This window comes from Pteropus alecto, unplaced genomic scaffold (assembly GCF_000325575.1).
Source record: "Pteropus alecto unplaced genomic scaffold, ASM32557v1 scaffold3, whole genome shotgun sequence".
Classification (NCBI taxonomy): Eukaryota; Metazoa; Chordata; class Mammalia; order Chiroptera; family Pteropodidae; genus Pteropus; species Pteropus alecto.
In genome coordinates, this window is record NW_006442484.1 from 53,478,317 (window position 1) to 53,490,348 (window position 12,032).

General features: G+C 35.1%; 1 protein-coding gene across 1 annotated transcript in view; it reads left to right on the forward strand.

Annotated features, from left to right (window-relative positions):
• ITGAV (integrin subunit alpha V) overlaps positions 1 to 12,032 on the forward strand; it is an 83,088-nt gene that overhangs the window by 8,454 nt on the left and 62,602 nt on the right. Inside the window, exons 2-3 of the mRNA XM_025039311.1 lie at positions 5 to 69; positions 8,443 to 8,573. Of these exons, the coding sequence (XP_024895079.1) occupies positions 5 to 69; positions 8,443 to 8,573 (196 nt within the window). The remainder of the gene's footprint in view (positions 1 to 4; positions 70 to 8,442; positions 8,574 to 12,032) is intronic.

Below are 12,032 nucleotides of genomic sequence, written 5' to 3' on the forward strand. Positions count from 1 at the left end.
CGAGTACTCCGGCCCCGAGGGAAGTTACTTTGGCTTCGCGGTGGATTTCTTCGTGCCTAGCGCGTCTTCGTAAGTGGCCACACTGGGAAGGAGGGGTCGGCCCCCCTCCCTCACCTTGCGCACCCACCCTACGTTTCAAACCCCGGAGGGAGAGACGTCTGGGAGAGATCCCGCTGTCTGTCTGTCCTCCCCCACCCCCCGCCGCCCCACGGGGTGGTTTAGGTTTTGGGTGGATGAAATATTGGAAAGATGAACCCTCGCGGCACCCACCCAGTTCCCTCCTCTCCTCTCCCTCTTCTGAGAGGCAGAGGTTTGGAACAGACTTGAGCTTAAAACTTGGGGAAAGTGAGACATCAACAAAGGCTGGTCCCGCCGGACTCCGCGCAGCTTCTGCCAGTATCCGGGACCTAGTCAGTTTCATCTCCAAACTTCTTTTTCTCCGTAGTCGTTTTCTTCTCATAGACTTAAACACCCAGTCCTTTTTGCTCTTTCCAAACAAGCCCTCCCCCTACTCTTTCCGCCTTTCAGCTGATTCTATTTCTCCTCATTTACTCCTTTTCCAGACACTCTAATGACTAAAGTGACCATATTGTCATAGTAAATTCATTGTGTCTTATCTCTGTGACTGTCAGACCTTTGCCCATTTGAAGGTGAACAGAGGAATTGAATGGGTCATCTGTTCTTTTTATAGTGATTCATTATTTAGGTCATTGTTCAGAAAGAACAAGGGTGTTTGCTGAGTTTTCACTCACTACAGGTCATTTGAATACTGCAGTATTTAAGGATACGGTTGTGTTTCCAAATTGCCAACGTTTCGCAAGCAAAGACCGTCAGAATTTGTAATACAGTTATTGTCATTATTGGACTGAGATTTGTCTCTGACTTTACCAAACGCTGACATCATTCTCACCACCCTACCCCCATATTAGCGTTAGAAATACTGATTTGGTTAGTGTTCACTGGATGTCTTCTGAAAATCTTGTTTTCAAGAGGGAGAACTGTTTTTATGGTTCTTTCTAAGCTCAGAAATTTTAACAGCCTATTTTTGTTTCTAAATTTTCTTTATATTTTAAAATATTGTGGTTTTTTTGGGGGGGGGGAGGAGAAGGATGATAATTTTGATGGTCAGTACTTAGAACCATTTTTCCAATTCATACATGCCTGATTTGAGGATAGTGTAAATATTTTTCCATGACCGTTTGAATATTCAGTAGGATTTATTCTTATCCTCTTCCTGGATGTTGCTGAGTATCATTCATTTTGATCACAACCATTGCAGCAGTAAATAGTTTGTAAGCAGTTAGTGGAAACTAGACATTGTTTTATGTAGTGAGCTCAATTTTGTTTGTTTCCAGCTTCATTGCTTTCTATGAGACCTGAGCACAGATTTTCCAGAATGATAAAAGTAATCTTTAACCTTATGCAACATCTACTACCTTCTCATTTGATTTAGTCATTTGTCAGCCTTATCTGTTATTTACAAATTTTTTTTGTTTCCAGATATTTTTAAGTGTATGCCTTTATGGTACAGAAGATTTTAGTTGATCCCAAGGGTGCTCTTTTAGATTTAATTAGTACAGAAATTCTAATAATTTTGAAAATATATGTTGTCTTTTGTAAAGAATTAGTACTTAAATTAGCAAGGTTAGAGCACTTGTGTACTTCAAAGTTGACGGAATGTTTTGCAGATGTTGCTCTTAATTCTGTGGCACCCCTCTGAGTTTAATAGTGTAAAGATATGAGACAAGATGATCAACTTGAAGTGTTTTTACTATGGAAAATGCTGCAATATTGAACCGTTGGCATGAGATATTTACTGTTTTGGGTTATGAGGCTTGATGGCTAACCTTTGACTAGTCATTGAATGTGCTATGACCTCAGTGGTTTATATGACTTCCCACATGGGCCTTCAAGGGTAAGAGTAAGGTAAAATTGAACTTGGTTTGTTTTCATAAAATACTTTGAAATCATCATCAGTAACTTTGTTACTGATAGACTAGTGAGCTCCACGTATAGCCTAAATTAAAAAATAGAAATCAACTTTGAGATTTTTTTTTAAACAAAATATATATAAGCAAAAGTTTCTACTTGTTGGGCTTTTCAGATTTAACAAAGATTAATACAAAAATTATGCTTAATTTTATAAAAAGGCAGTTTTAAATTTAACAAGCATTGGAATCCAAGGTACATGGGATGTCATTTATAATACTACCAGCTTCATTTATTATTTTAGTTATTTTGTGTGATTATAAACTTCTAAAGGAAAAAAAATCCACATAATAGAAAAGTTTTTGCTAATTAAAGATTCCTTTCTTCTGAAAGAATGCCTGGATTAATGAGGAAGCAACAGTAATAAAGTCTCCTCCTGCTGCTTCCAGTTTCTGTAGTTGTCTAAATACTTATGGAAAGCTATAGAATCGTTTTATGTCAATTTTTCTTGTTATAGAAAATGTTATTGAATTATTTCCATATTGTTGTGAAAACCAATGAATCAATGTTTGTTACAGAGAAGGAAAAATAAAACATTAATCAAAAATATTAAGGCGATTCCTCAAGAAAATTCCTTCAGATGAGTCTTAAGTATGAAGTAAAAAGTCACAAAAATAATGATTTAAAAATTATGAAAACTAAAAAATAAGCATTCTATATTTTTCTTGTATGCATTAATTTGTGGTGGCCATTTCGCCAAACTTATATAAAATTTAAACATCATACACAGTCCAAGAAGTAAAGTCATGTTTTTCTTGTGGAGAATAATTGGAGAAATTAAAAATTGCACCCTAGATTTAGTTATAATAATGATATCTTTCATTTAACTATAGTAATGATATTTTGTAATTTACAAAGCACTTTTACTTATTATATCTCATTTCACTGTATAGCACAAACCACCAAGGGAAGTAGAGAAGCAGATAAACTCATTCTTAGAGATGAGGAAACCGAGGTCTGAAGAGATTTTAGTCTTTTGGGTATTTGAGTAAGTTAGTGTGGGGTGGAGGGCAAGGTGGGATTAAAAGATAGTATGAAATTGAAATTCCATTTAGTTTTTATCTAAAAAAATTAAAAATTTTAAGAAGAAAGTAATTGAACAGTTTTCTTATTTATTCTTCAACTGTAAGTTATACAGTTCTTATTTTACATATATGTTTATGTTTAAATAATGCTATAATGAGGAATACTGGATGAGAGTTTTTGCTTTTTTCACTGTTAAACACTAATTGAACCTTATTTACAACTACTTCGTGTTGCTGTGACCCCAGAGACAAAGTGTGGGTGAGTATGCCGTGGACACAAGGTCCTGCAGAATATTTAGTGGCTCTAATCCTAGCTTCCTGTTTGTAACACCTGGTAAGCTTTTAAAATAAAACTGTGGCCCTGGCTGCATTTTAGATGTAAACATAGAGCTCCGACTTCTTATTCCAATAGTCTGTGGATCATTTCTCCTTGACTAGCCAATTTTACCTCAATCTGACTAAAAATGAACTCCTTTTTACCAAGAGATGTCAGTTGCACCTCTGTTTCTATTAATGGTATCATCATTTTCTCTGTCACCCTGGAAATAATTTCATATTCCTCCCTCTCATTTTCTATTTTTCTTTGTCTCTATAACTGCACTCCCCTAATATTAGTCAGTGATTAGTCACCAGGCAGAAGGTCCTAGAAACTCTTCCTTGTTAACGTTTCTTGCTTCCATCTCTGCTTTCCACTTCTACTGCGACCCTCTTATTTCAAACAGCCATCACAAGTGTGGTCTGTGGCACTCGTGTCCACATCCCTTTGCCCACCATTGGGCTTTTAAACCTGCAAAACATCTTACATGTTTCTAATAGTTTTATCTTTTTGCAGCATCTTTTTGATCCTGGTATTCTGCTGCTAAAATTAACTCAACAGTGCTACCGTGGCCAGAGAGGGCCCAAACTGCTAATCTGGATGAAGGCCTCTTTTAGTCTGTCCCAGTCAGCATCTACTTAAAAAGGTTCATGTCCCATTTCTCTTCTCACAAGTGTAACTATCTCTACAAAACTATGCCAGTGTGTTTTCTTGAACTTTAGTGTGACTTTCTCTATATTGGTTCTTTTTTCTTGTCATAAATAATATACATGCATAGACAATAGCATTATTATTTAGAAAGCAAATCCTACATAGATTACTCCTGATTAAGGCCCATGTTTTACAGGATGTTATAAAAGAGAAGGGAAGTATGTAGAATTTATAGTTACCATGTCTGTTTTACATCATAAAAATGTTGACTCTATAGCACTTTTTATTTTAATGAATTATAAATCTGAAATAACATTCAGCGCTGAAATTTTATACACATTTCTTTCTATATACGTATATAATAATTTTTCAGAAGTTCCTTTTTGGTGAAGGCTCATTGGTAAACCCAGAGTCGGCCAAATATATTAAACATGCTTTATCTTGGAGAGAGAAGTCAGTGCTGAAAGCAGCCAAATAACTTAGTTCATTTGGAGGATTTAAAAAATGTACTTGTCATTGTTTGGCTGGTTGCCTCTCCCTGGTAGTTAAGGTCACATTCCCTGAAGCAACTGCCCTTAAAGTAAGAGAAAATGTATTCTAAGGGCATCCTCCTGGTTAATTTCTCTAATCTTTTGTCTGTCTCCTCTTCCTTCCCTTACCCTCCATCCTTCTGCCCCTCTCTATCTTTCTTCACTTTCCCTTCATTCCCTTTTTCTCTCTCTGTCTGCTACTCTTATCCCTCCCCCACCCCAGCACACACTTTGCCCTTTATCTTTTAGAATTTCTTGGCATGATATTAACAGCCTGCTCATGTATGTACACCTTCATTTTGGAATCATCTAATGGAAATATCTCACATCACTTAAAAAGAATGATGAGGATGGGGATCCTGATACTGTTTTGGGGCAAACTTTCCAGAAAAACGTGGAGACTGTCCGGTGAATATTGCAGGCATCAGTTTTTTGCTGCTGACAGTGAAATCTCTGTCAGCCGTGTATGTTCTCCATCTCTTCACCATTTTCAGGAAATGTTGCAAGACAACTCTTCCCTACCCTTCTTTTTTTTTTTTTTTCTTGAAATCTTGCATTTGAGTTAATGGCCCTTTAAGAAAACAAAGGAAAGAAAAGCCCTTTTAGAAACAGATTTTAACTTTTATATTTCCTACTTTATTAGGGAGATTTTCATTAATTGTTTTTAGTTCTGATGCCATCATCTTGTATTTTTACATTGCATTTAGATTTTCTAAGTTTGCTTTTATCTACTATTTACATTCAAAAAATTTTTTAGGTAATTATGGTGGACATTGTTATCTCTGTTCAATAGAAAAGGAAACAGACTCAGATTTAAATGACTTTCTCAGTCGATTTATATAGCGATTGTAACCTTTAGTCCCAATCCTTGTTTGTTAGACAATGCTGCTTGTATTGCAAACATTTTTTTTTCTGGTCTGTCACTCCTCTTACTCTAATTAAGTTGCTGTAGACATTCATTAGACATTCTTAACTTTAACTTCAAGTAACAATTATTTCATTTTTTTAATAAAGTGTTTCATTAATAGACACAAAATTCACCCTTCCAACACATTAATAGGCTTTTCTTTTCTGTAGTAGGTGTTGCTTTTATATTCCTTAATTTTCTCAGCATCTTTTACTATCCTGTACCCTTTATTCTATACAAATATTTAATTTTTCTCTACACAACTCCCTCTTAACACTTTACATTTGTCTCTCTTAACATTTGTCTAAGGCAATTTTACTTTCTCCATCTCATCATTTTTCTCTTTTAAAAACTTTATAATGCTTTTAAAAGTAACTTAAATAACATGTTGACATTTTAGACAAAGAACTTTGTTCCTCAGCTTCTGTTCTCCATTAACCTAGCATTTAGGAACTGACAGTGCTCATGCATTCCTTTTATATTATTCTACCGTTTCTGTAGTATTTCACCAATGTGCAAGACCGCGCATGAAAGTATGCTTAGGAAAACTTGATGAACACCCATATTAGTACACTTAATTACCATCATTTCATGCCTATAATGTGCAAATGGTCTGATGAAAAACAGCAGCCTTGTTCTTGGTCTCATGCAAGGAGCTCAAACTACGTGCTGCCAATAGAATGTAGTTTTCATTTAGAGTTCAGTACTCTGATAACTTCCCAGCCCTCTGTCTTATAGTGGCCAAGTAAAGAAAGCATCTGCAATCTAAATAAAGAAAATTATTTTACAGATAATTTAAATAATTGGATATTTAATAGGAGAGCATTTCTGCCTTTTAGAGGGCTAGGGGATAGTGGAAATGGCTTATTTATATATGGCTATTTTAAGTTTAAGACCTATAGCTATCAAATTTATTTGCTACTCAGCTGTCAGTTTAAAAAACTTTTCTTGAGTGCTTATTATGTGGCAGGTACAAAGATGAATTAGAGTCCCCTACATTCAAAGAAGTAATTTATCATAAAGTGGGAAGAATAGCATTGACAAAAAATTATGAAAGATTGTTTAATGTGATATGTGATGACAGTCCAGAAATGAATTTCACTTGTAGGTTTTTAGGCAGATTCTGAGAACCAGCTCTCCTGTCCTGATCTCCTAGAACCTGGTCATGATCTACAACACTAAAATCATATGAATACCTGTGCTTCTGTTACACTTATTAGGACTATTGTAGGAATGTCCCCATTCCTTTTCAGGTGTAGACTCTGAAAACTACACTTGTCTGAAATGGTCTTTTTCCCTATCATGCACTCAAAAATAAGTTAACTCAGATGAAAAGGGGGAAGTTTTGTGGTCAGTTTTTTTACCTGTAGACATGAAAAGTTTCATATATATACAAAATTAAGCTGTTAACCATCTCTGCTGTAGAAAAGGAGCGTGAGGCCATTGAGTTACTCTTCCTATTCTTGGGTGGGGGGAAGGCAGGGGAAAGAGCCCTCTTATTCATAGCCTAATTTTTTTTCTTATAAAAGGATCTCGCTGAATGAAAACTAAATTGATGTCTTACCCAGAGTCATTTGGCTGTGATAAGAGAGTGCCAGCACTGGTGTTTTACTGATGCCAAATATGACAGCATAAAGCTTTATTAAATAGGGTGTGGTTTGCTTGGGAGTTTTGTCTTTGAGTGTGGAGTTTCCAGATCAGGGTCAGAGAGCAGGATTCCTGTAAAACAGCAGTTCATGTAACCAGCTCCTGAAAGTTTAAATATGATTTCACATACCACCCACATGAAATGAAATTGAAATGGACAAATAGAAGTTAAATAAATGCATTCCATATTTAAGACTGTTGACATAAGACTATCCAAACCTGTAGAGAATTTTTATAAATATTTGTTTGAGCCAAACAAGATCTCAACAGACTGAGTAGAATGCATCCTAGAATGGCAGTTGGCAGCTTCTTCTGTGAATTTTGAATTAAGGAAGGAAGCAAGGATGATTATATGAAAGTGGGAGAAAGCAAAGCAGAAATTGGATTACAGTATAGTTAACAAGGTTATGTCCTCTCTTGAGAGTGGTTTCACTTCTGAGGGGTCTGAAAAGAGGCATTTCAAAGGTATATTAACCTAGATACGAAAAACAAACAAACAAACAAAAAGCAACATACAACAATGGCCAGGGCTTGCTTAAGGCAAAGATAAACCTTACATTAAAGAAGTTACATGCCTGGGGTGTGACTACGCATCTTGACCTGCCCAGTTAGAGATGTATGATTAGAATACCCTGTGAGGTTACTATTGGTCACTGGACTTGTCAAATCATCATAGAACCCTATTTTTATCCACAATAGTAAAGAATTAAAGACAAGATTTCTTTCACTTAAAAATTTGCCTTCTGACTTTTTTGTCTTCTTCAAATTTTACCCTGGTAGGAAAGTAAATAGTGATCCTATTTGGCCAGAGATTGATTAGATTAATTTTGTAAAAGTAAATTTGTTAGTCACTATTTAAAAAGAAATTTAAAGTATAGTAGTTCTAAAACAAGAAAAGTTTTCCAAATGGAAAATTGATAATATTTATAACTACCATACTTCAGAATCATTTATTTAGAATACTTTTTTTCATTCAGCATTCAGGATATAGAAAGTGTACAGCAAACCACACACACAGACAAGAACAAAAAGAAACAAAAATCAAAACAAAACTTCCTTGACTCTAACCAGTGTACATTTTAACAGATATAATTGATACATAATAAGCTGTACCTATTTGAATGTGACCAGCATAAATTTTTAAATGTAAAAATTAACCCTGAAGTTGCCTTATAATATGTTACTATGATGGATAAACTATATTCTGTAACATATACATGTAAGAAGACACCAAATGAATAATGAAGATTATGCCCTCAGTTAATAGTTTTTTAAAAAATTGGGAATAATATTAAAAAAAGATTGCTCTTTCAAAATCATAAGACACTGTTTATGCTTTGTGCCATTTAAAGTCTTATCTTCCCCTTTGTATTTTAGCAGGATGTTTCTTCTTGTGGGAGCACCCAAAGCAAACACTACCCAGCCTGGGATTGTGGAAGGAGGGCAAGTCCTCAAGTGTGATTGGTCTTCCCACCGCGGGTGCCAGCCAATTGAATTTGATGCAACAGGTAAATGTTGATGCAGGTCTCTTTTCTTAATTTATGTCATTTGATTTTTTAATATCATTTTGTTCTTGAAAGCATTTGCTTTAGCTTAAATGCAAAAATTTAATAAAATAATGTATATAAGCACTTCAATCCCCAGAAAAGGTTATATAAAGATAAATGATTTATTATATGATTTTTCCCCCTACAATTTTGGAGCATATATAAAAGCATTAAAAACACATTGCCTTTCTATTACTTTCGATGTCTTCAACTTTTTTTTACTTTTCATTTTTTTTTTAATTTTTGAAAATTTTAAATTACAGTTGACATAAAATATTATGTTATTTTCAGGTATACAACATAGTGATTAGACATTTATATAACTTATGAAGTGATCACTTCAATCAATCTAGTACCCATCTGACATCATACGTAGATATCACAATATTATTGACTATATTCCCTGTGCTATACTTTACATCTCCATGACTATTTTGTAAGGATGTCTTCAGCTTTAAACAGATAGCGTCAATCTGCAGAAATCTGGGAAAATGTAATGAAATGTTTCTGCTTTTCTTCTAAGAAGAGGGAGCTTGTAGATAAAGCAAGGCTTTTTTATCCTTTCTCTGTTGGCAAAATTGAAGCATGACTCACTGACAACAGTAGAATATCAACTCTCTAAGTATAAATACACCCAAGCCTGGCGTTGTTCTACGAAAGCCAGTTGAGGAATTTTTTTGTTTTTGTATTCCAGTAGATTTGGTCGAGTTAAAAATTCTCATCTAAAATTTATTTATGTGTTATGGTTCTGATGACATTAGAAATTTATACGGACAAATTTCTGTGTCAGTTAGGATTGTGGTAGGAAGGAGAAAAATAGCATAAGGAAAGTGAGGAATAGGAAAGAAGTTTTACATTTACATCCGTGAAATATATATAATCCTGTACACATTTGTATTGGTATATTCATGTATATTTGTGAAAGCTTAGAGAATCCTCAGAGAAATAGTGTGACATTCTTCTGCTCATAAAAGTTTTACAGTTTTTAAAAATGATTCTAGTTTGCTGGCTTCGACAGAGTATTTTAAGCTAAGCCTAAAGAAAATTAATCCTTTTTCCATATTTTTATTTCCTGCTTGTTCTAAAATCTATTCATTCTGGAAATTAAAATATCAGTGAAACAGGAGTCATGATGCGGACTGTTCCATTTGACATCGTGACCAGTGTCAGAATGAGTGTCATTCATTAAATCAGCTCTTAATAGGAATCAGGTCATATGTTTTTTTTTTTTTTTCCATTTGAAGTCATCTGTCGTTTTTTCCACATATGGCTGACATTTGGAAAACCCCAAGAGATGTTTATAGGCTCAGGTTTACCACAAGTGGAGAAATACCTGTGACACAGAATTTTATGGGTTGGGGCATTTGTATCTTCTAACAAAATAGTCATACTAATAAAATGAAACTGTAATTCAGTTTTAATAGGATAAATTGTTCAGATGTGTTTCTGTATTCAACGCCATAGGTTTTTGTGCAGTGCAAGATAATTTATTACAGATGTTTTTTGAAATTTGATTTATATAATATTTTGTTTATTGAAAAAGTAATATATGCACTTGTTAGAACAAATTTCATACAGTCCAAAGAGATACAGTGAAAAATAGAACTCTCTCATATCAGCTTGCTCAGAAGCAATCACTCTAAACAATTTCTTTGTTCCTTCTAGAATTTTCTTACTCCTACTAAAAAAAAAAGGCAGCTCACAAACAGAAGTATACTAAATATACTTTTATGCACCTGACTTCCCCTACCCCTGTCCCATACCTAACTATATAAATCTCTTATAGATCTTTCCATATCAACATATATTGGTTTACCTCATTCTTTGCAAATCATTGATAGTATTCTGTTGTACCATGTAGCCCAAGTTATTTTACTCATATTTCCTATTAATGGATACTTAGGTTGTTTCCAGTCTGTTGTTACTATAAACACTGCTGTGAAGCGCTTATACACAGGTATTTGTGCAAATGTGTGAATATATCTGTGATGTCTATAGGATAAATTCCTAGTAAGGTTTTTAGATCATCATATATGTATATTTAAACTTTTGATATATACTGTAAATTATTTTTCACAAAGATTTATACCCATCTATGTTTTCTGACACCCTGATGCCAATACCATTTATCACTATATTTTTTGTCTTTGTCAATTCTATATTGTTATAATATTATATGTATATAATATTATATATACATATTACATATATATATATAACCTCTAATAAAGTTATATTATTATATTGTCTTATGTTGGTATATTATTTGCATTCCTTTAACAGTAAGACTAGGCATCTTTGTTTTTGTGTGTCATAGTATTCCTTTTCCTGTGAGCTACTTTTAATATATTTGCATATATTTTCTGAATTTAAAAAATGATTTGTGAAATTAAAAAAGGATCTCAGTTGACAGTCCTCCATCCTTTGAGTTGCCTAGGTCAAAATCTGGGGTCACACTTGACATTAAGTCTGTTGGCAAGTCAGAATCTAACTGCTTTTCGTCATTTTACTGCTAACATCTGGTCCAAGCCACCATTGTCTCTCACCTGGATTGTTGCCCTAGACTCCTGAATTCGTAAGGATGCTGCCAAGAAGTAAATGGCACACTTAAACTGGGATAGTTTGAGGAGCTTTTAGTAAAATGACTATTTACGAAGGATTGTGGAGGGTCTCACGGATAGTTTAGTGCCTAGACACTAAAATTTGGCCTCTAGGCCTGAAGGGAGACAAGGAAGGGAGCAATTGCCGGATCTGTACAGAGGAATAGGTGGACAGAGCCTCAGTGACAGGAGTTATGGCTTTTGTCACAGGGCAATAGCCAGCCCAGAGGGACAGGAAGGGAGGAGCAGGAGAATCAAATCCTGACCTTACTTTTCTTCCTTCTTTTGATCCTCTGCACATGTGCCCTGCTGGCTGAATCGAGTTGGGAGCCCACAGGCCAGGAGTCCATGAGTTCCTGCTGGTCAGCATCCTGGACTGAGAGCAGGGTGGAAAATGGTGGAGAGGAGACCTTAGGGTGGTTGGAAGAGAGCCAGCTTACCTCACTGTTTTTTCCACTTCTGCCCTGGCTACCCTTGATTGTTCTCTACAGCAGCCACAGTGATCCTTTACGTATACTCAGATCACAACATTCAAAAAATCCTGCTCAAATTCTACTGTCTTCCCATCTGTCTTATAGAAGCTAAGAGGATTCTTAGATATTCCAGCCCACTATTTCAATCTGTATCTTCATCTTCTACTCCTCCCTTCCTCACCTTTTTCTGGCCTCACTGGGTCTCTTTGCAGTGTCTTGTAAACAGTAGGCACATTCCCACTTCATCTTTGCCTGGACTTTTGTCCTCTGACTGGAGCATTCTTTCCCAAATGTGCACTGACTGGGTCCCATCTCACCACCACCTTTGAAATTACTGAAATGTCATC